The sequence below is a fragment of the Elephantulus edwardii genome, unplaced genomic scaffold (genome assembly GCF_000299155.1).
Source record: "Elephantulus edwardii isolate Elephantulus edwardi_28Jun2011 unplaced genomic scaffold, EleEdw1.0 scaffold00207, whole genome shotgun sequence".
Taxonomy (NCBI): Eukaryota; Metazoa; Chordata; class Mammalia; order Macroscelidea; family Macroscelididae; genus Elephantulus; species Elephantulus edwardii.
In genome coordinates this window covers 4,480,256-4,504,009 of record NW_006399957.1, presented here as the reverse complement: position 1 = coordinate 4,504,009, position 23,754 = coordinate 4,480,256, and the positions used below count along the sequence as shown (strand labels likewise).

General features: G+C 48.7%; 1 protein-coding gene and 1 pseudogene across 1 annotated transcript in view; both read left to right on the top strand.

Annotated features, from left to right (window-relative positions):
* The window catches only part of LOC102853397 (chromosome unknown open reading frame, human C18orf63), a 39,739-nt gene extending 25,898 nt beyond the window's left edge, over nucleotides 1–13,841 (top strand). The window contains exon 12 of the mRNA XM_006897253.1: nucleotides 13,740–13,841. Coding sequence (XP_006897315.1) covers nucleotides 13,740–13,841 — 102 coding nt within the window. The remainder of the gene's footprint in view (nucleotides 1–13,739) is intronic.
* Nucleotides 13,842–17,129: 3,288 nt separating this feature from the next.
* Nucleotides 17,130–23,084, top strand: LOC102843602 (annotated as a pseudogene).
* Nucleotides 23,085–23,754: the final 670 nt, after the last annotated feature.

Genomic DNA, 23,754 nt, shown 5'->3' with positions numbered 1-23,754 from the left:
TGCACCACCAGCATCCTTGAAAGTGCTGCCAGAGCTGCTGCCATCAAGTCAGTTCCAGCTCATGACCAGATCCTCATCCAGCTCTTGAGGCTGTGCATTCAAGGGAGGAGACTGCGCTCTGTCGGCAGGGGAGCCGCTGGTGAGTTCAGACCTTTCAGTGAGCAGCCCATCATTAACCTACTTCAACTCCAGGTCCCCGGTGCTGGCTGAATTTTAACCTGAGATTCAGCTGACGATGTTGTTTCTAGGGCACTTGAAATCCATAAAAGTCGGGGCCTGGGTTTTGCCCTTCCTCCACTCTGCCTATTCTGAAAATATCTACAAATGCTTACTTGCACAAGACAATTGGAATATATTCAGCCCAAATTCTTTATGTTCAAACTAGAAAAACTTTTCTTCATTTCTCCTCCAAGTGTTTGTTCCTATAACGACTAGTTTTCAGACTGCTATGAATCACTGAGAACCACTTGAATTTCTGCTGATATAATTTTTAAATGTGCTTTAAGCGACTTTTAGTGAACACAGGAGAAGTACACACTAGATTATCATAAAATATTTCACTTGCTTTAAAAATAAAATGAAATTTATTCCAGAATTCATATGGTTCCTTAAAATTAGAACCGAATTAAGTTTTCTCAAAAATGTAGAAATCATTTCATAATTTAAAAGAATATCATAATGAGAAAAGTGACAAAGTACTGTTTTTGAAAATGTTTTCTCCCAAATAAAAAACGAATACATACCTATAAAAGTTGATGTGATACAAAGCAGTTTAAAGCAAAATCTTAAATATCATCTCTAATCCCTTTCTCCAAAGATGGCGCCAAAAGCGAAGAAGAAAGCACCTACCGCTCCCAAAACTGAAGCCAACGCAAAGGCATTAAAGGCCAAGAAGGTGTCCTGAAGGGCATCCACAGCCAAAAAAAAAAAAGAAAATCCGCATGTTACCCACCTTCCGGCGGCCTAAGACACTGAGACTCCAAAGGCACCCGAAATACCCCCAGAAGAGCGCGCCCAGGAGAAACAAGCTTGACCACTATGCAGTCATCAAATTTCCCCTGACCACTGAGTCAGCTATGAAGAAAATAGAAGACAACAACACACTTGGTGTTCATTGTGGATGTCAAGGCCAACAAGCACCAAATCAAAAAAGCTGTAAAGAAGCTCATTGATGTCGCCAAGGTCAACACTTTGATTAGGCCTGATGGAGAGAAGAAGGCTTATGTTTGACTTGCTCCTGACTATGATGATGTTGCCAACAAAATTGGGATCATCTGAACTGAGCCCAGATGGCTAATTCTAAGTACAGATTTTTCTCACCAAAAAAAAAATTACCTCTAATTCTATTTTCCAGGGAAACCAAATACCTGTTAATCTTTAGTGCACACAAACCTTGATTTTAGGACCATGTTGGGGGAAAAGGCTTGTTTCTTATCTTTGCAAAATGTCCAGTTACCTTAGATAACCATTCTGGTAAATGAAAATATGCTTATTTTGCTCTCACTTTTATTTTTGTTATTGAAATTTATTTGCAGTTGTTACTTTTTCAAATTGACATTTTGAAACCTCACAAAACAGTTAATTCTAAGATGAGGCAGTGTTTTGTTCTGATGTACTTAGGTTCACTGTGAGCTGGAGACAGGATGACAGAACCTTACAAGAGATCCTTGCCACCCAACTTCAACAACCATCAGAATGTTGCCCCTATTATATCAGTAGGAGATCGGGTGGCCCAGAGTGTAGCATGTTGGGCTGCTGGAAGGTCCGTTAGTACCCCAGCCACACCATGGGAGGAATGAGCAGTCTCCTCCTGCAAACATCTATAGCCAGAAACCCAACAGAAGATTGTTGTGTGTGTGTGTGTGTGTGTGTGTGTGTGTGTGTGCGCGCGCACACGCATGTGCAGTCATACATCCACATCAGCACTCAGACTCATTGCTGTTGGGTTAGAACTGACTTAGCTGACCCTCCAGTGAGTTTTCTGAGACTGTAAACAGCATGGAAGGAGGTAACCCATCTCTTCTGAGGAACTTCGGGTGGATCTGAACTGCCCAAGAGGTGCCCCTTTGGGGTTGGCAACACAAGTCCCTAAAGACTACGATACCAGAGCTCTGTCTTTATGTGTTTGTATGTATAAAACAAAAAATACAGTTTAGGGTCTACTGTATCTCTATTGACTCAAAATATTTCACTCAGGTTTAGCATGCAAACAGAAAGTCTGAACAAATATAAAACCTATTTCCCAGCAGAACCAGAGCTGTTTGTCATGCCCCTAAGTGCAGCAGTTGAAATGTGTGGGCTCAGCACAATTTACTGGGCATCTGCCTTCGCAGGCAGGGTGCTGAGCAATTGGGGCACCCCTGGCACCCCAGTCTCTAACAAACCTGAGTGTGGCTCCAAGAAGACTTGGGGAGGCGGTGAAAGAGAGCAGATTCTAAGACTACAAACCAAGTATCAGAAAATGAGAGAAACAGGCAAAGCTTCATGCCTTAAAAATCGTATTCTTGGTTCCAGAAATGTTAGATGTTTATTTTACAAAGTATGATGTAATTGTTGTGGTAATGTATGTAAGAGAAGCCAAAAATCTTCATGGAAGATTCCACAGGAGCTGTCTTTCATTAAAGGAAAAAGAAGAGTAAACCAAGTATGAGTTTCACACTGATTGTTTAAAATGTGATTTGTTGTCCTTACCATTTGACTAACCGGCTGGAAATGAAAAGCTTTTAAAATGAGCACAAACCGTACTTTAACACTGTAAATACAACTATCAGTCCTAAAATTAGGTTACTTCATTAATTTGCTATATACTGCCATAAGCATTTCTGCTTTCCAGAATTCTCTGTATTTTCCAGTTACTTTGCCATTTTCATAGGGAAATACATGGGTTTACAGCTCATTTTGAGTGTGTTCTTCTCAGACTGGTAGCAGAGATAACCAGCAGTCTGCAGGACTAGCAGGCCATGTGTGCAGCCACAGCAAAGAGCTCTGGGACACTCATGTTAAGTCACTGGCCATGTACAGCACATGTCAGCTCTGCAGACCAGGCCCCTTGGCCTCCCTGTCCGCAAGGCTATCCTGCCAATGACCGTAATTGTTCCTTAGAGAATGAAACATTATTATTAGACTAGAAAATCTAAATAAAAGATAAATCTACTGCTCAAATGATGATGTAGTTTATGCCATTTATACAAATAATGCTCAGAGTCCCTGCCCCACTCCCTTAGTATTGAAAACTTAAAACTTCACGTGAAATATTGAAATAAATTTTACCCTACATGGCAAAACCTGCTTATGCTAGAAGCTATTTGTTGTCTTATGTAATGTAGGTTTATATTTTTGTATTTTATATTGTGTATCTTCATGCTTGGGAGGGTGGAGGGACAGCGCAGAAGGGGAAGGCCCTCTATGAGGTGGATTGATTCAGTGACTGAGGTAATCAGGATGGGTGTGTCAGAGACGGTGCAATTGGCACAGGATAGAGCAGAATTTAGGGCTGTTGTACATAGGGTCACTATGAGTCGCAAGCAACTCAACGGCACAGAACAACAATATCTTCAGGAAAGTGTGTGTGTAAAATTTATCTTAAACAGAATGATTGATGGCTTCTTTAATATTTCAGAGTCAGAGGAGTCCCAGACCAAATTGGTGTGTTCAGAGTCATTGGAGAAATCAAAGATTTTTGCTCATTTTTAAAAGTATAATTCTGAAGGTGAAGATAATTCCAAATATAATTAGGGAATATGCAGTTATACTTGTTAATTTCCAGGGACATAATATACAGTTTGAAGCACCCACCACTCTTCACAATACTACTAGTTTTACATATGTTGGATTTAGGACCATTACCATTTCAAAGCCATAAGAAATATTTTTGTTTGTCTACATCAGAGGACGTTTCACCTTAAAACCTGGTCGCTGTGCCGTGGGGAGTGGCGGAAGCCAAGCACAGAGCTGCAGGACAGCTCCCTTGTCTGCTCCTGCCCTAATACTACAGGGCCTACTGTGTTTTCTATTTCTGTATGATGATAATTCTATTTACATCAATGTGTGTGTTGCTTATTGTAGTAGGTAGGTAAAAAGTGTGAACTTGTCATTCATCAGTTTTTGCTTGACTACTCAGAGGGACATCATGCTTGGTAGGGTGGAGGGACAGCACAGGAGGGGAAGACCCTCTATGAGGTGGATTGATTCAGTGACTAGGGTAATCGGGATGGGTGTGTCAGAGGCAATGAGATTGGCACAGGATAGAGCAGGGTTTAGGGCTGTTGTACATAGGGTCGCTATGAGTCACAAACGACTTGACGGCACATAACAACAACAACCCAATTTACTAGTTTTGCTGTTTTCAAATTGTACATAACAGTATGTTCTAGATTGATAACTGGAAAAAACTCCCTTCTATATGAATAGATATTGAGGGATGACACAACTTCCATTTATTGATACTTAAGAATGTTCATGGTGTAACTTATTTTAATTTTAATACAAATTAGTTCATATATAGAAAAATTCATGTGCTTTTAAATGTCAGGGGCTGTATACATGACAGGGACAGTTTAGATAAATTGAAAACTCCTTTTCCTCATCGGTTCCTTTTGTTCACCTTTTTATTGCACAAAATCTACCCCAAGAAACAATGAAGTTGAAACAAACTGAGCTGACTCCCAGTGAGTTTTCAGAGGCTTTACATTGCATGGGAGGAGGCTGTCCATCTTTCTCTTGAGTATCGACAGGTGGATTTGAACAGTCAGGGTTGGCATTTGGGTTAGCAGTGGAACTGCCTATGGACTAAGACACCAGAGCTCCCTGAAAACATTCAGACTCACTGCCATGAGCCGGAACCACCTCGTGGCCGAGTCTCCACTGGGCTTCTGAGCCTTTAAATCACACAGGAGAAGACTGCCCGTCTTTCTCCCACAGAGCTGCTGCTGAATTCCAACCACCGTTAACTAGCAGTGCAATGTCACTATGAACTCCGCCACCAGAGCTCCCTGTCATGTGCTGCCACCATATATACATGCCTGAGGTCCTTTCCACTTCACAGAATTCTTCTCAAAAGTTTTCTCATTTAGGCCAATGGGCAAGTTTATGATAAACAGGTAAAATGTTTATCAAGTAGTTAATCTTCCTTGAATCAATACTCATGGTAGCAGTAGTCAAGAAAGTTATCACATTGGGCAAAGCTGTTGCAAAAGACCTCTTGGAAGTACCAAAAAGCAAAAGCGTCACTATGAGGACTAAAGTACACCTGACCCCAGCTGTGGTATTTTTAATCTCCTTAAATTTGAAAGCTAGACAATAAGGAAAACCTGAGAGGAAGTTATGCCTTTGAATTAAGTTGTTGAAGAATATGGGATATTCTCTTGAGTCATAGTTGACTCAATGGCACCTAACAACAGCATGGACTGCCAGAAGAATGAACAAACTTGCCTTGGAAAAAGTATAACTGGAACACAGAAGTGGTCATGAGACTTTTGTCCCATGTACCTTGGACATAATATCAGAATGGATAAGTCCCTGGAGAAAAACATAATGCTTGCTGGAGGGTCAGTGGAAAGGAGGAAGACCTTCACCAGGCTGGCCTAGAGAAGTGGCTGCAGCTGTGGGCTTAGCATGGCAATGCTTGAGAGGATGGCACAGTGTCAGGCAGGGTTCATTCTTGTACAGAGGGTGTGCGGTTGGAACAGACAGTGACACTTAGCAGGCACTGTCCTAGATGTGTGAGTGTATCAGTGAACAATGAGTTTACATTCTAATGGGAAGAGATGGACAAAACCCATAAAAAAAAAAGAAAAAGACGATAAAGTATTCTAGAAAATTAAAATACCACGGGAAGAAAAAGAAGTATGCATTAGGGCTGTACCCCTTCTCTATACCTATTCTGCTGGTATGCAGAACAAATCATTTGAGAAGCTGGACTCTGAAGAAGAATGTGGCATCAAGATTGGAGGAACACTCATCAACAACCTGCATTATGCAGATGGCACTACATAGCTAAACAGAAAGTGAAAGGAACTTTAAATACTTCCTGCTGAAGATCAATGACTACAACCCTCAATATGGATTACATCTCAACATCAAGAAAACAAAAATCTTTGCATGTGGACCAAGAGGTAACCATGATAGATGGAAAAAAGATTTAAATTGTCAACTGTCATTGGATTTACAATCAGTACCCATGGAAGCAGCAGTCAGGAAAGCAAAGGAGACTACTGCTTGTGACTCTGCTGTTCAGGATACTTGGTTGCATGGAACATGCATACCGCCTTTGCTTTCTAAGAGGGAGGTTAAAGTTCTAGAAGTACATCAACCAACAATCTTTCCTGTTCTGGTTAGCATTTTGGTACTATACCCACGTTTTTACTAATTTGGGTCTGTTCTTGTTTTAGTCCTGGTTCTTTCTTTCCAGAAGTCTGTTCTCCCACAGCCTGTGTCTCTGGGTGCATTTGTTCCATCTCCTTTACTGACTGGCAGTAAGTGCCCCAAGAGCCTATGAGGGTGGCAGCAGTCATGCCCCTGGGGAAGGCATTCCCAACAGAGGAACTGTAATAAAAAAGGCATCGATATGGAAATGTGTTGGGGAACAGCAAGGTCTGGTTCTGGTGGAATTAGTCTGCACTTTACGCTGAACCAGAATGACTGGAGATGAGGTCAAAGTTAGTCCTCGTGCTGGGTGACAAAGCAAGACTTTAAAGCAGGAATTAAGTATCTAAAGACTGAAAGAAACATGATCCAGGAAGGCAACAATGGAGGAAAATAAGAGCATTCTGGCAACTCTAGTGGCAAGTCATGGAAACTGGCTGTGGATGGTGGGACTGCAGAGAGAGATCAAAAAAGGAAGCTAAATGTTGAAACTTGAACCACTGCCACACTGCCTTTAACAAATACGGGAAAGAGCAAAGTGGTAGGATAAGCATCGTTACAGGAGGAGGAGGACTTGATTTCATCTTCCATAAACTGTAATGAGAGACCCAGGTAATGAGAGTAGATGACAGTATTGACACTCAGGCATATCTTTGGGGTCACTCACACAGAACTGACAGAGGTGTGCATGAGTGTACCATCAAGAAGTGACCAGTGCTGGGGACAGTTCTGAGAATACAACACCTATCTTGTGAATGAGGACAGGAAAAAGATACAGAAAAAGGGCAGTCAGAATCAGAAAGCAGAGGTCACACACCACAGAGGCCAAGGAAGAAGAGTGCAAGTTCAGCAATGCTACTACAAAGTCCAGAAGAGGACTGAGAAGACCAAGTGGACATGGTGGCCAGGAGGCCCTGATGGCTGCCACGATTCTAAGAGTGAGGTGCGAGATGACGGCTGGGTGGTGGAGGGGACGGTGTTGGGCTGCACTGGTAGAATCTGGCCCATGAAGGGAAGGATGTGGGCACTGTAGCTAGAAGAAATGGCAAGAGCAAAGGATGAAGCAGTTAAATGTAATTGGAAAAAAACTGATGAGACTATCAAGTAGGTCCAAACCAAAGCCCACTGCCATTGAGTCTCACAGTCACTCTCATTGGGTTTTGTTGCTGTTTCCCTTTGAGTCAGAACCGGCTCATACCTGACCCTCCAGCAGGTTTGTAAATCACACAAGAGGAGGTTGCCCATCTTCCTTCCCCACCGTTGGGTTTCCAAGGCTGCAGATCTTTACAAGAGTGTCCTTACTTCTGCCAAACAAGCACCCGGTGGAGCTGAACATCAGCCTTTAGACTAGCAAGGCAGCATGGGACACACGATGTCTAAAGGGCTTCTTGGCAAGCGGACGCACTTGCCAACGTTAGCCTTTACACGTAGGCCTGTTTTGGGTTTGTTTTCACATTTCTGGAACCTGTCTTTGTTGAGGAGCGCTGCCAAGTCAGCTTTCGTTCACAGTGACCTCATAAACAATGGAAGGAAATTCCCTGATAGTGCACCATCCTCACAATCTCTGTGTGTTTACACCCACTGCTGCAGTCACTGTTACAGTCCAACTTGAAGATCTTCCTCTCTTTCGCTGATCCTCTCCTTTTCAAAGAAAGATGTCCTTTCCCAAGGACTAGCTGGAAGTATGCGGGATGAAGTTTCAATGTTCTTGCTCTATGGAGCACACTGGTTGCACTTCATCCAACATAGGGTTGTTTGTTGTTTACGAAGACCATGATATAGTCAATACTTTTAATTAGCACCACAATTTAAGGGCATCAGTTCTTCAATCTTCCTTATTCATTGTCCAACTTACACAAGCATATTAAGCAATTTCAAATACCATGGGTTGGGGCAGGTGCATTTCAGTCTTTAGAGCTCCCTCCTTGCTCTTTAGGAATGTGTTAACAGCCAGGTAAGAGGAAGAAAACAAAATCGTAAGCAGGTAATTAACTTATCAGCTTGTTTTCTGAAGCTAAAGGGCTCATGATTTATTGTTGTAAATATTACATGTATCTTTTATAGTCATGTTCCCTGCAAATTATATTTTTTCTAGTTTCCACCAAATAATAAGTGTATTAGTATTTTATTATGTTTCAAAATGCATCAATTATATGATGAAATTACATAATATACATATCCAAGAAGAGTTTTTGCTATAAACGTTAAGACAAATAAAATTATATTTGGTGCACACATCATTATACATGTCACTGTTCCACTGACATCTTCCAAGAGCCCCAGTATATTTGTGTGGTCAGCTTGTACTCTCACAGAGAACAGTGTAACTCTACAGTCATGTTCTGGGAGACATCTGGCATAGCCTAGTTGGCTCTGTGTCTGTCGTGTAATTACTGTGTCATCACTAAAAAATTTAGAATAAAAACTTCACATCTTTGGAGAACACAAGTTAAGCTGCTTTAAAATAAAAACATAGCTCTATACTTAGAGGGCCCATATGTCAGTGTACTTACTAAGCAAAAGTGAATAATATAATGGAATTTTAGAAACATAGTGTTTGGACCATTATACAGTTTCCTCTTTGAGAATAGGGGTTTTATATAAATTGCCTTTCCAATCCTTTCCTAATTCTGCTCATGCCGGTATTGCCATTCTGCTCTGTGTGTGTGTGAAGCAGAAAGAGCCTGACTGCTCTCTTCTTCACTTCAGAACTTGGGTCTAAAGAGCAGAAAATGGGTCTCTCTGTAAGGGCCAAGGGAGTGAGAATAGCCCAGCCTTTCACTGTCCCAGAGCAGAAAGTAGATAAAGAGCCTGCAGGCCATATCTCCATGATGTCTCTAGAGCGACAACAGCAGCAGCAAGAGGTGCATTTATTTGTTGTTGACTCATAGTTGCGGTACCACAGATTACTAGGCGTTTACTAGGGAAATAAGCTGGAGAGCTGGGGAAGCAAAGAATAGCACCCAATTCAAATCCAGATTTTAACCCAGCGGTCCCAAAGCACAATTTCTCTGTTAACAGTCCAAGCTCTAGTTTCAAGTCAGCCACACAAATTCAAGAAGCCTCTAATTTTCTTAGTCATCCAGCAAGGTTTACCTGAGAGCAGTTATAAGTCAGCTTCTCCTTAATTATCTAGAAAGCACAGCAAAATCTTTAACTGTGGCCCTTTTCTCAGGACTCCTCTGGTTATACTTTGCTACAGTTTCGCCACAACATTGCCACAGTCGCACCTGGAGAAAGGAGGAAAGTTATACATGTGTCCAGGTCTTTCATTCATAGCGTTGCCATGAGTTGCCTTCGACTCTGACCGCACTTAACAATAACAACAGCAGCAATAGAAAGCGAGACACCATCTGAATGAGAATTCAGATTTCTGTTCTTTGCATATCTGACAATCCTGATACAGCACTGAGCTGCTGGCTTCACGCCACTGAGGAGTGAGGGGGACACCAAGACTTCCCAGGTTTGCCTTCCATGCCCTGCTCATAGATTTGTGTGGGCCCTGAGGGGCTAGGTTCCTAGAACAAAGATACACCTTCAGTAGCTAGCTCCATTCCCTGCACCCTCAGGAAATTGTGAAGGCATTTTGTCTTGCTGTTGTCTAGAGTTGAAGAGAAAAATCTCACTGAAAAAGTGCTGAACAGAATGTTGTTGTTGTTGTGTACTTTTAAGTAGTATCAGATCAGCAGTGCGTTTAATTTAATAGCACAGCAAAATGGCAAAAACTTTAGGAATAAATTGAGAGCATTTTCTCGAATGGAAGTAAAGAGGTGCAGAGAAAATAGGGAGCTTTGGAATGTCCACGGGTTGGAAGATGTCATGCTGCCAAAACTTAATTAAATTTCTGTGCAGAATCCAACCAATTAATATTTGAAACTTGAAGTACAATCTCAGGAACTATCTTGAGACTGATGTAGGAATGCAAAAACAAAGAATATACAAGAGAGGAGAACTGCTATCTGGGAGTCAAGACCTGCACAAAGCTATGATAGTTAGGACAATGTGGCTTTGGTGTGTGGATGGAGAACCCAACAGAACAATAGAAATCCCACAAAGAGACCTAGGCACACATGGGGTTTTGATACACATCATAGCAAATCAGTTAAAAGGACACACTTGGAATAAATGGAACCTGGAAGAATGTGTGGCCAAGGAGAGAAGGGAGGGACTTAAACTCATGCAATTATTCCAGGTAGAAAAAGGACCCAAGATAGGGGGCTTGGGAACTCAGCTTTCGGCAGCAGGCCTGGGGAAGGGGCGGCCAGCACCATGTCTGGCCATGAAAGTGGTAAGAAGAAGGCCCTGAAACAGCCTAAGAAGCAGACCAACGAGATGGACGAGGAAGATAAGGCTTTCAAGCAGAACCAAAAAAAAGGACAGAAGAAACTCGAGGAACTAAAAGCGAAGGCCACGGGCAAAGATCCCCTGGCCATGAGTGGAATTTAAAAATCTGGCAAAAGATAAGACTGAGGCAATGATGAACCTTCCAGTTCCTTTTTAAAACATCTGGATTCTCTGCTGTAACATCTGTTGCCACCCATGGTTAGAATGAAGTGTTGTCTTGGAGCCTGTTGTACATTTAAGAAGAAACTTTGTGAAACAGTGAAGAAGAAGAAACCCTACGATGGTCCATCTCCAGTTCTCACTCAGCCATTCTGATCTTAGCTGTGCAAAGTACATACAATCCAGAATCCTGTCAGAATCTTCATTCTTCATTATTCCCAGAACTCTGTACCACCTGGAATTAAACCAACTCATTTGAAATAGTTGTTGTTTCTGATTACCAGATGGAATACCTTCTTTGGAAAGAAAAGGTAGTTCTACTTTAAAAAAAAAAAAAAGGACCCAAATATGCAGAAGTAAAAAGCTGTTCAAAGGTAATAAGAGAGAATGATTTTCTGACCTTGGTGTAAGGAGTGATTCTTAAAGCACGAAAAATGTTAATTACAAAGGAAATGGTTGGTGAATTCAACATAAAGATGAACATCTTCATATATCAGGAAACTATAACAAGAGTGAACATACAAGCCACCGAGTGGAAAAAAATATTGGCTAAGCATAAGTGACAAAAGACTTATGGCTACAATATGTAAAGAATTCTTGCAAATAACTAAGAAACTTGCACACAACTCCATTCTTCAAAGAATGGGTGACATTTACATTGGTATCAGCAGCTCTCACTCAGATACCTTTTTTCAGATTCATTGTTCCCAATTAAACAAGCTCCTTCATTAGTTTTTTCCTTCCACTCAGGGGCTCACCAAGTGGCAGTGAGGCTGGGAGGTGATGCCAGAGATCCAAAGTGGAACCATGAGTTTATAATTGGGCTGCTAATTGAAAGATTGGTTGTTCAAAGGCCCGAGAGGCCTGTGGGAGAGAGATGATGCAGTCCGCTCTTGAGAAGTTTTGGAGGAAACCCTGAGCGGCAGTTCTGCTCTTTGCATCTGGTCTCTCTACAGCAGAGTAGAATCACCTGGATACCTGTGTGTTCTCCTTTCCTTACTAATCACCCTCGATTGACTTGGACTTGCCCACAGAAGCCTGTCCAGTCTATAGAGCTTTTGGAAAAACAAGTCTGAAGCCCGAAGTCGAGTCTGAAGCTAGGCTATTAGCAGAAAGATCTGTCCCCAGGGATGGTGGTCAAGACTCCTGCAGTATATGTGTTAAGGTGTCCCCTGCCAACCCCGCAGCCTCCTCAGCCTACTTGCTGGCAGTCGGGGTGCTATGCTCCCCCCTCAGGAGATCCCTGCAAGAGAGTGCACTTGGTTATGGTACCGTGTAAATGGCAGTTAATGACTACGACCTAGATTTTAATGGCCTCTACGAAACAAAAAACCCTCTTATATGTTATAAAGTTGAACACTGTGTTTCCAGAGCAGTAAATCCAGCTTCCCTTTTTCCTCCTAAGACCTGGCTTAGTACTGTGTGAACTGAAGTAAGCCACCCCCTAGACAGGCTGCTGAGATGAAATAAAGGGAAGCACTCTTCATCAGATTTCTCTGTAACCAGATTTACCACATTTCATTACTTCGCTGCCTGCTATTGCTGTGTGATTCCCTTAGGAAATAATGAGGGAAATTGAGAAGAAAAGCAACAGTGTGTAGGATATTCAATACACCACTTTGCGGATACCCACTCAGGTCACACAAGGATTAAATTTAGCTCTAGTTAACCCGATTTCAAACACAGTTCAATCCTACAGGCAATAAGGAACCAGAACGCTCATTCTACATTATCAGAAAATATTTTTGTTGAGACATGTGGTCTTGAGTTTCCCTGCGGTATAATAGCACCATCAAAGCACTGGAGGCAGATGTAGCTTTCAGAGCACTCACACTTGCACTTCAACTCAGCAGTGGTTTAAGTTGGCCAAGGAGGGCCCTTGCCAACAGGCCCCAAGTTCATGACCCTGCCACATGTACACGTGCACTCCTGCCACCTGTCCACGCCTGGACCAGGAAAGAACGCAACATCCCATGTGGGGGACATGAGGCTCAAAAAGAGGTTCCATTTGGACCGTCCTTCAAACCTTCACCCGTCTGAAATGCATTGTCAACCTGCTCAAAAAGTCCCAAGCAGGGAGTATCTGTGCAAGTCAAAGGAAGTATTTCTTGACATTCAAAGTTGATCAGATGACAAGGCTGAGTAATTTCTTCCTGGAGAGAGATGGGATTTCCAAGTCAAACTGGTACTTGATTGCCTGGACTGGTTTCAATTAGCTGGCAGTTGTGCTGGAAAGTATGGAGATAGGCCAGATTACCTTCCAAGGTCCCTCCAACCCAGCTGCCAACCACGACCCACAGCAGGTGAGGAAGAGAGAGCCTAGTCCAGGAGTCTGTCCCCGTACTTCCTGGCGAGAGGTGGAGCATTCCATAGGATGTTGCCCAGTTAGGTCTTACTGTTGTCCAGTCTCATCTTACTCTTTGAAAATAAGTACTGTGAAAAATACCATGGATTTAGAAGTCTATAAAGTGTATATGTGCCTCGTCCACCTGCGCCACCCTCGTCCACCTGTGCCGGCCTGATTTACCTGCCTGCACCGGCGCCAGTCTGCCCTTGATGACATACGACCTTGGAAAAAGGATGGAGCTTCCTGTGAGTCAGAATTTACTTGATTTGGTGGGTTGATTTCAGTGGAACGTGTGGAAGTGGCAGCCTCATCTTCCTCCTAAGAAGTGGCTGGTGGGTTTCAGCCACCAACCAACCTCCCACTGACCCCTACACTGGGCAGCTCCTGGCAGCTTCGCTTTCATGGTACCAGGATTCTAGTACTGCGGCCATTCTTCCTTTTGCCGTGGCCGTGGAGTCTTATCCACCTCGTGACGTTGTTGTTGCTGGATGCCAGGAGTCAGTTTTCGCTTATCCCACCCCCACAGCCCGTGTTACCGGTAGAGCAGAGCTGCCCCACGGAGCCTTCGGCTGTCAGAAGGCTGTCAGAAGTGGATCATTTCTTTCACAAAGCCAATGGGAACGGCTAGCCTTCCTCCTAGCTGGGTAACACTTAACCACTGTGCCACCACAGTGCGATTCGGCTCCTGGTTGGGTACCCTCAAGAAACTTGGTCCCCCAAAAGTCAACATTAACACAGGACAAGATAAAGGGGCAGGAAAAGGAGAACTCTAGACCTGGAACAAGATGCAGTCGAGGGGAATGCAGACACACTGTAAAACTTTAGTTGGTGTGTCACAGAACAATTTCTAGAAAAATTGTCAAGCAAGAATCTAATTCACTGTGCAAACTTTCAATGAAAGCACCATAAAATATTATTTAAAAAGAAGAAAGAAAGACACTGAAGGTCCTACATTGTGAAACAGCAAACAAAGGAGCTCAACTCTCTCACTGCCTTCGAGTCAGACACAACTCACAGCTGACTCTCCAGAGTGTTTTCAAAGCTGTAAATCACACAGGAGGAGATCATCCATCTTTCTCCACAGCGTCATTGGTGGATACGAACCCCCAGAGAGGGACCATCTCCGGGTTAGTAGTGCAGCTAACTTTGGACTAAGCCACCAGAGCTCCCTGTGGTTGTGTGTTGTCAAGTTGGAACCAACCCATAGCTGACCCTCCAGCAAGTTTTCAGAGGCAAGAAATTGCGTGGGAGGAGATTCCCCTTCCTCCTGTGGAGCAACTGGTGGATTAAACCAATGCCTTTGAGATTGTAGCGCAACTTCTTACCACTAGGCAGCCTGAGCTCAGAACTCCCTGTTGTTGTTGTTAGGTGACGTCCTCAGCATTAGATCCGAACTCTGGCCTATCCGGTACCATCCTTATCATCCCCGACAGAGAGCTCCTGTTGTTGTTGTTGTTGTGTGCCATCGAGTCGCTTGTGACTGATAGCAACCCTATGAACAAGAGCCCTAAACCCTGTTCTATCCTGTGCCAGCCTCACTGTCTCCAACACACCTACTCCCATTATCCAAATCACTGAATCGATCCATCTCATCAAGGGTTTTCCTTTCCTGTGCTGTCCCTCCACTCTCCCAAGCGTGACGTCCCTCTCCAAGGACTGGTCCCTCCTTACAACATGCCCAACTAGGAGGCCTTAAAAACTCACCTTGATCACGGTTCGAATCCACCAGATGCTCTGCCAGGGAAGCAGGGACAATCTCCACCTGTACCAGTCAGATCTGATTTGATGGTACACGCACACAAAAATTAAAAAACAAACAAACAAACAAAACCTCACCTTGCATTCATTGCATTGGGTTACGCATTGTAGGGAGTTTGGTAGAATTTAAAAAGACAGCAAGGGTTTCCCTTGTCATTCCGAATTTTGTATTTTAACAGAGGAAGTGGGACCAAGACAGGGCTGTGATGTGGGCTAAAAGTCATGCGGTGGCTTGTGTCCATGCTGATGGGAAACAGCTTGGAGCACTTCTCAGTCTCCTTTGAGGGCTGCTGAAAACTATCAACTCTAATCCTACACCCGAGTCGGAGATTTTCAGCCACATGTGCCCCACATTTGAGACCACACAGCCCATGGACAAGTTCTGGTCCACAATCACCCTGCCTTTTCTTTTTTGTCTGTCAGGTCCCCAGCAGTGAATTCCCCCAGCCAGGAGGCCTGATGAGAGCTCAGCAAGCCTTTCCGTTCTCTAAGGAGGATTGTAAACTTCCACGTTTCCCACCTGGGCGAGCCTGCCGTTATCCAGACTCTCACTTCTTTCCCATCTTTGCAACATTTTGTTGTGATTTGCTTTCATATCCAGCAGGTTGTATGTATTTTATTTCATGGCATTAGTTGGGGCTCCCTCAGTTTAGCAGCACCCTTCCCACTTCTTCCCTGAGTTCCTGGTTTTCATTCATCCTTCTTTCCTGCCCCTTCCAGCCTTCTGAGCTTTTTATTGGGGGAAATGTTGGCTTTTTGGTCTCCTGTGTTTGGCTATTCTAAAGAAAACATTTCTGTCTCCCTGCCTCTCTGGTGTTTACTTTAGAGGCCTGTCTAAGCTGTACCTGATCCAAGTCTTGGACTTTTTAATTGCTTTCTATGCATCGGAAAGTTGGACAATGAAGAGGGATGATTGAAGAAGAACCAATGCCTTTGAATTGTTGGTGTTGGTGAGCAGAACTCAGTATACAATAGACAGCCAAAAGAACAACAAATATTGTCTTCAAAGAAGTACAACCAGAGTGCTCCTTAGAGACAAGAACGGTGAAACTTCATATCAGTTCTCTGGGTATGTTTTCAGGAGGAACCAGTGCTTGGAGAGAGACTCCATGCGGGAGAAGTAGAGGGAGGCATCGGCGAAAGAGAGGACAATCCGCCATGAGATCGACTGACAGGTGACGGATCGTGATGACGGCACAGGATAGGGCAAGTTCTAGTCTGTTGTTCGTCCATAGGGTGGCTGTAAAAGCAGCAAAGACAGTGTGAGGAAGGTCAAGTCTGACCTCTACTAACTCCACAAAGGCGAACTGTCCCCATCAACAACCACCACAGTATAAAACTGATCCTGTTAAGGTCCAACATGACCCACTGTGTTCCTGCACCTACTTTTACTAATTACTAGGACTGAAATTCATTGCGAAGACCACACAGACTTTACAGATCCACTTTTTACTCCTAGTTATAAGGTTTATTAGGGAAAGAGTTTTGAGGGGTGAGGGAGGGAAGGCAAAAGATATCACTCAGTGAAAGCCCAGATTCAGTACACAGCAGTCCCAGGTTAACAGAAAGACACCATCCCTGAATTAGTTCAGCTGGCTTCTCAGTCAACATCGAGAGTAGTCCTTCAATTAATACAGGCAGCTGCTCAGTCAGTAGCAAGATATCTCTGCATAGAAACCTCTGGTCCCGAAGGATGTGTGCTGCTTTCTTGTACTTCTTTCCGGGTGTTGAGATTCCCAAATTCAGCCACAGAATCTGCTCAATTTACTGGTGAGACTAGCCAGTATCCTTGTTGATACCTTAGAATGCCTTATGAGGAAGACGTGAGTCATGCAGCTGTTGATAATACAGGCAGGCCGCCTGGCTGAAGGGCAGCTGGATAAGATTAACAGCTTGTCCCAGAAAATGACAGCAAGGTCAGAGAACAATGGTCTAGAGAAGCCGGGTTTTGAATCAACAGACCCCTTACACTACAGTGGATGCAAGTTGTGCTGGACTTGATGGCACTTAAGAATAGGAACATTGTGGGAGAGGCTCTGAGAGGCGAGGCCGGGTGAGGCGGCGAGGGCGGCCCGACGGGCGCGGGACGGGACGGGGCAGTGCGGGTGCCGGGAGCTGTGGCCCGGAGTCGGGGCGCCTCGCCCCGGGCCCCCCCAGCATGAAGACCCCGGCGGACACAGGTAGGGGCGGGGGCAGCACGTGTGGGGGAAGACTTGTTGCCCCGGGAGACCAGGCGGAGAAACTTTGGGGGGGCAGAAGAGACCCTGGGGAACCTGAATGGTCCCCAGTTCCAGGGGTCCCCCAGCACGCGAGACCTGTTGCTTCTCGTGGCGCGAGCGGAGGGTGTTGCCTAGAACCCCCAATTTCTGGCAGAGTGGTATGGGTGCTGCGGTTCCTGGTCTCTCTCACTGCCCGGACCTTGCACGCTGGGCTCCTCCTCAGTCTCGGTAGCACAGAGGTGGCGGGGTTTCTCCTCGCCACTCTGTCACGTTGTACTAAGGGGGCCGAGACGTGTGCCGTGTAGGGGTGAGGGAGGCTGTTCACAGGGCCCGCTATCCCCATTCCCTCACTGCGCGGTCCGGCCCGTGACCTTCACGGCGGCGCGTGCCCCACACTGTGTTGAGGGGGATACCGGATGGCCTCTAGGAGGAGAGCGCAAGTGGGGATCTTGGGACTCGGGGTCCAGACTGCGCCGCCCCTCCCCCGCCTATCTCCACCGGCTCCTCGCTCCCCCGCCCGCGCAGAGTCGCAAAGTTCCAAAGCGCAGTCCGAACGTTCGAAAAAGGAACTTTTTGTTTCCGACCTTAGAACGCGCGGCTTTAAGGTGGTTCCAGGGGAGACTTGGGTATCCTCTTCCTCCCGCGCCTCGGGGGACCCGGAGTTGAGGAGGGTGAGGGAGGTGGGGGGAGCAAGGAGGCTCCCTCCTTCGTCCCCCTCCCGTACCAAGCTCGTCTTCTTTGGGAGCCTGTCTTTTTTCTCCGCCCCCCTTTTCCCCGCCAACTTGCTCTTCCTTAAGGGGCCAAGGTTCCCCTCCCCCGTCGGCGGGGGGCAGCGGGATTAACCCCCCTCCCACTCGGACTTTCCCCCCTCCTCTCCCCTCCCCCGCCGCCCCTAGGCTTGTGCTGGCTGGACTTTGCGCCGAAGCGCGCGAGATTGGGGGGGGAAGGCGGCCAGGGGGAGGGGTCGCAGCCTCCCCCTGCCCGTCTACCCTGTCGGAATCCGGCCTGGGGCGGGGACTGGGGAGGGGGAAGGGGGACGGGCGCCGCTGTTCAAACTTGTTTCCTTCCCCGGCGGCGGCCGCGACTAGGGCTCCTGTGTGCGGGTGTGTGCCCCGACCGGCCTACCCGCCGCCCCCCCGCTCGGCGGGTGGAGGCGGCTCTTAAAGGGCTGGGGGGGCAGCTCCAGCGCCTGGAGCTTGGGACGGAGGAGGGGGCTGGGGGTGGGGCAGGGGTGCGGAGTGCGGTAGGGTCAGTCACGTGCGTCCCACTTTATTTCTCCTGCAGAAACAGTTCTCTTGGCCGCTGGGCCCTGGGGGTAGCAGGAGCCTCCCGTCGCCCGAGGAAGGGGCTAAGGCGCCCAGACAACCCCGCCTCGTTTCCCTTTCTGCTAAGGGCCTTCTCCTGGTGGGACCGGCTGGGCCACTCCCCCAGTCCTGTCTTGGGTCTGAGCCCGTGTGTGGGCTTCCTGGCTGGTGGATAGAGCGGGAGCCTGAAGGTTCTGTTAGTCTGTGCCTTCTGATCGGTCCTCGTGCGACCCTGCATCCTAAGCCTCCATCCCGTTCCCTGATTCCTCTGCCGTGGCTGTTTCCCACTTCCTGTTTTCTTCCCGGCTCTGGCGCCATCGAGGGCTGCCTGGAGTGAGGGAGGTGGGGCCCCCCCCCCCAGGAGGCTGATGTGTGCATTCTCCACCGCCACTCCTTCCTTCCGACCCCAGTGGGCTCTTAGAAAAGTTTGGGCAGTCACGTGAACTCCGGGGTGCCCAGAAGTTCTGCTCCTCAGATTTCCATAGTCTGGGAGAATCCCTGCCCCGCCTGTGTGTGGAACCCAGGTGTGCCTTTTGGGACCCCGCCATCTGGGCCTTTCCTGTTTGTCTGCCGCCATGTCCACACCCAGCCTCCTAATTTCCTGAACCCCTCTCACTCTCCTGATTCTGCTTCCCCTGCCTCAGTGTACCCCCATGCCTCAGAGGTTTTACCCCCCAAGCTTTCTTGCTGCAATCCTGGTGTTTTCTTGCCATAGCACGTGGACCCATACAACACACACATGCTCCCCTTGCCCGTGCCTGGCTCCTGGCTCCAAGGCCTGGGGAACAGAGCCCCATTGAGACACCCTGACGTCACCCCCCCTTGATTCTCTCCACCAAAGCCGGGAACAGGCCCTCATGTATGTGTCCGATGAGGAAAGCTGGTGTTGGGGGTCAGGGAGTGGGGAGGGTTCCTGCTAGGAATGAGAGCCAGGGTCCTGGCCCTGTGGGGTTGTTCAGGGAGGGGGGTTCGCAAGGGGGCCTGGGACAGCTCCCGGAATGCAGCTTGAGGTCTTTCCAGAGGCCCCCCCACCTCCTTGCCGAGTTCCCTTTGTGTTGCATGTAGTCTCTCTCACTCCCTCTCTTCTGCAAAGTTTATTTTTAGCCTCCTGCTCCCCCGCTCCCAGGACTGTCGCTGCACACACGTTGCTTGGTTACCGGGACACGGAGGCGGGTGGGCTGGGAAGGGTGGCTTTAATTTTTGGGGGGAGGGTGGAAGTTAGCATACCCCCCACCCCCAGATTGATGTCTTCAAGGCCTTCTCTCCCCCTCCTGGGTCTTAGAAGGCCAGTTGGGGTTTAGGTGGGGAGCAGTATGGAGCTTAGGCCCCTGAGGGGGATTAGGAGGTTTGGAGAAGGGGCTGTAAGTTACTTGGGAGTCTGTGGCTTGGTCATCTGAGTTCCCAAGGGTCTCTTTGCCAAGGGAGACCTTGGGGCCAGAGTTCCTTAACAGGGTGATGATTTGGTTTTAACACCTGGGTTCTCAAGGTGGGGCAGATGGTGGGATCCCTGAAAGGGCCTGTCAGGGACAGTGACTTCTTGAATGGAACAGGCACGGCTGGTACAAAAGCTCAAGTCAGTGATTACCTACTGGTCATGTTCCCGGAGCTTTTTAAGGGGGCTGGAACTTGTGAATGGAGCCAGGGGTCAGGGTCTGCATCTTTGAGATGAATGAAGGAAGCAAGGTGTAGATTTGGATGGGGATGAATCTTCCAGGGATAGGAACTGCTGTTGCCTTGTGTTCCCAGGGGGGAAGAAGGGTCATTATCTGTTGATTTCATATTAGGGTGGAGTCTTTTGGAGTACGTTTAATGTTGCCTCAAGGCCTGGTTGGTACTTGCTTGAGCTGAGGCCAAGGGAAGATAGCCTGAATGAGACTCAGGACCCTGGCTCATCTTTGTATGTCCACTTGGGTTTTCTCTTTAGTGGCACCAGGGCCACTGCCCTGCCTGCCTGCCCTTCCTCCCCTTCCCTCCTCCCAGCCCTCCATTACCGGCTGCCTGGTGCTGAATTATTGATGGCCCCTGATTACCCGTGGGTTTGGGAAATGACAACAACCGCAGCCCCCCCACCCCAGGCTGCCCACCCTCTCCAGGGACCAGCCAGCCTACCACCAACCTCTAGCCAAGGTTAATGCTGGGGGTGGGCATGCAGGTGGGCAGAGGAGATGTGGGGGATGAACAGACAGAAAGGTGGATGAAGGCTGCAAGGGTGCCTGTTCAGTGTCAAGAGTTTGGGGGACGGTGAGCTGGAGGCTGGCTGCATCCGGATGCCTGGGTCTGGAGAGAGCTGTACAGTAAAGAGGGTCCAGGGGGGGGGGGGCACTCTCAGACAGTCTGGGTTTCACTCTCCAGGGAAGACAGAAGCCTCTGTGTGTGCAAGCGCTGACCTCATCGTCAACCAGCCACCCCACCCCTCCTAGTCCTTTTAAGAAAAAAAATTCTTGGGTTGTGGGGTGAGAGTAGGGGCTCATGTCAGGTCCAGGGGCTTGACAGTATGTTCCTAAGAGTGGACCAGAGGACCTGGAAGGGGCTTGCCACTGAATGGGATTGGGGTGGGTTCTGGGGGGGACTGTGCCCCAAGCTGCTTAGCCACGTGTGTGTCGGCCACCCCTTCCTGCCCCTCCCCCACTGGCAGCCTTGCCCGCCAGGCTGGCGTGGTGCCTGGCCCCCTGGCACTGGCCCCAGGACCCGCCGCCGACGGTTTCCTGTTTCTCCCGGTGTCGCCGGAGCCCGACTCCAGCTTCCCCTCCCCCCAGCTCCCATCTAGCCCCCCTCATCCACAAACAGACATGCACTGTCTTTCTCTGAGCCAGGTCCCAACTTGGTCACGGGCAGATGGATATCCCCAAGTCGAGGGTGGAGTAAGGTGGGCATTGAGGTGGGGGACCTGGAGCCTGGATGTGGCGTCCTGACCTGGGGCCCCTCCCCGACCTCTGTCCCCAGGGTTTGCCTTCCCGGACTGGGCCTACAAGCCGGAGTCATCCCCTGGCTCGCGGCAGATCCAGCTGTGGCATTTCATTCTCGAGCTGCTGCGGAAAGAAGAGTATCAGGGTGTCATCGCCTGGCAGGGGGACTATGGGGAATTTGTCATCAAGGATCCTGACGAGGTGGCCCGGCTCTGGGGCGTCCGCAAGTGCAAACCCCAGATGAGTTATGACAAGCTGAGCCGGGCCCTGCGCTATTATTACAACAAACGTATTCTGCACAAGACAAAGGGGAAACGGTTCACTTACAAGTTTAACTTCAACAAACTGGTGCTGGTTAATTACCCTTTCATCGATGTGGGCTTGGCTGGGGGTGCAGTACCCCAGAGCGCCCCGCCAGTGCCGTCGGGTGGCAGCCACTTCTGCTTCCCTCCCTCAACGCCCTCTGAGGTGCTGTCCCCGACTGAGGACCCCCGCTCACCCCCTGCCTGCCCTTCGTCTTCGTCCTCCCTGTTCTCGGCTGTGGTGGCCCGCCGCCTGGGCCGCGGCTCAGTCAGTGACTGTAGTGATGGCACATCAGAGCTGGAGGAGCCACTGGGCGAAGACCCTCAGGCGCGACCGCCCGGCCCACCAGAGCTGGGTGCCTTCCGAGGCCCCCCGCTGGCCCTCCTGCCCCACGACCCTGGTGTCTTCAGGGTCCATCCCCGGCCCCGAGGTGGGTCTGAGCCCCTTAGCCCCTTGCCTGTGTCGCCCCTGGCTGGGCCTGGCTCCCTGCTCCCCCCTCAGCTTTCACCAGCTCTGCCCATGACGCCCACCCACCTAGCCTACACACCTTCACCCACCTGAGCCCTATGTACCCTGCTGGTGGCGGCGGAGGTCCCAGTGGCTCAGGGGGCGGCTCCCACGTCTCCTTCAGCCCTGAGGACATGAAACGGTACCTGCAGGCCCACACCCAAAGTGTCTACAACCACCACCTCAGCCCCAGAGCCTTCCTGCACTACCCCGGGCTGGTGGTGCCCCAGCCCCAGCGCCCCACAAGTGCCCGCTGCCGCCCTTGGCCCCCGAGACCCCGCCGGTACCCTCCTCAGCCTCATCCTCCTCCTCTTCATCCCCCTTCAAGTTTAAGCTCCAGCCGCCCCCACTAGGACGTCGCCAGCGGGCAGCTGGGGAAAAGGCTCCAGCAGGCTCTGACAAGAGCAATGTCCCCCTCAGTGGGGGCGGCCTGGGCCGGTTAGGTGAGGGGGTGGGGGCACTGGCGCCACCACCACCACCACCACCGCCGCCGCCACAGATCAAGGTGGAGCCTATCTCAGAAGGCGAGTCGGAGGAGGTGGAGGTGACAGACATCAGCGATGAGGATGATGAAGATGGCGAGGTGTTCAAGACTCCCCGGGTCCCACCTGCACCCGCCAAGCCGGAGCCCGGCGAGGCACTTGGGGCATCCCAGTGCATGCCACTCAAGCTGCACTTTAAACGGCGCTGGAGTGAAGACTGTCGCCTGGAGGGGGGTGGGGGCACTACTAGTGGCTTGGAGGATGAGGTTGAGGACAAGAAGGTGCGTGGGGAAGGGCCTGGGGAGGCTGGGGGGCCCCTCACCCCAAGACGGGTGAGCTCTGACCTCCAGCACGCCACAGCCCAACTGTCTCTGGAGCACCGAGATTCCTGAGGGCGGTGGGCTGGGGACCTTGTCCCCTCCCCATGCTTCTGCTGCCTTAACCCCCCCAAGCCCCTGGAGGTGAGGGCAGCTTTGGTCTCTTCCTTGCCTCCTCTTTCTCCTCATCCTTACATTTTGTATAAAACTTGCGTTCCTTTTTTTTAAATGGTGTGGGTGGGTGGGTGCCCAGAGCTGTCCCCTATCTCTGGGTCTCTAAGCTCTGGGATGCAAAGTGGTGGGAGGGAGGGAGGGGGAGAAGTTGGGGAGGTAAGGGGGCCACCTCCATTTTGGGGAAATTTTATTTGAACCAAGGCCTCGGCCTTTGCACCCAGAAACTTTTTTTATTACAATCGCTTAGGAAGTAAAGCCGTGTTTCCCTGTCCTCTGCCTCGAACCGCTCCACTCTGCCCCCCCTAGCTGGTCCCAGCCCCACCTCTGCCTTCCTGCCCCTCCAGGGGCCTTGAGTGCCTGGGTTTTTCATACCCCACAAAGTTGCAGCTGGGGAGGGAGGGACAGTTTTATGATGAACCAAAAATTCTGTGGAGGGGGAGATGTTGGGGGAGGGCAGAAAGGGTGAGGGGTGCCACCCATGGGCCACAAATCTACAAGTGCCTGCTATCCCTCCCCATTCCCCACCCCAGCACTGGTCCAACCCCTCCAGCCCCAGCTGCTCCTAGGACTG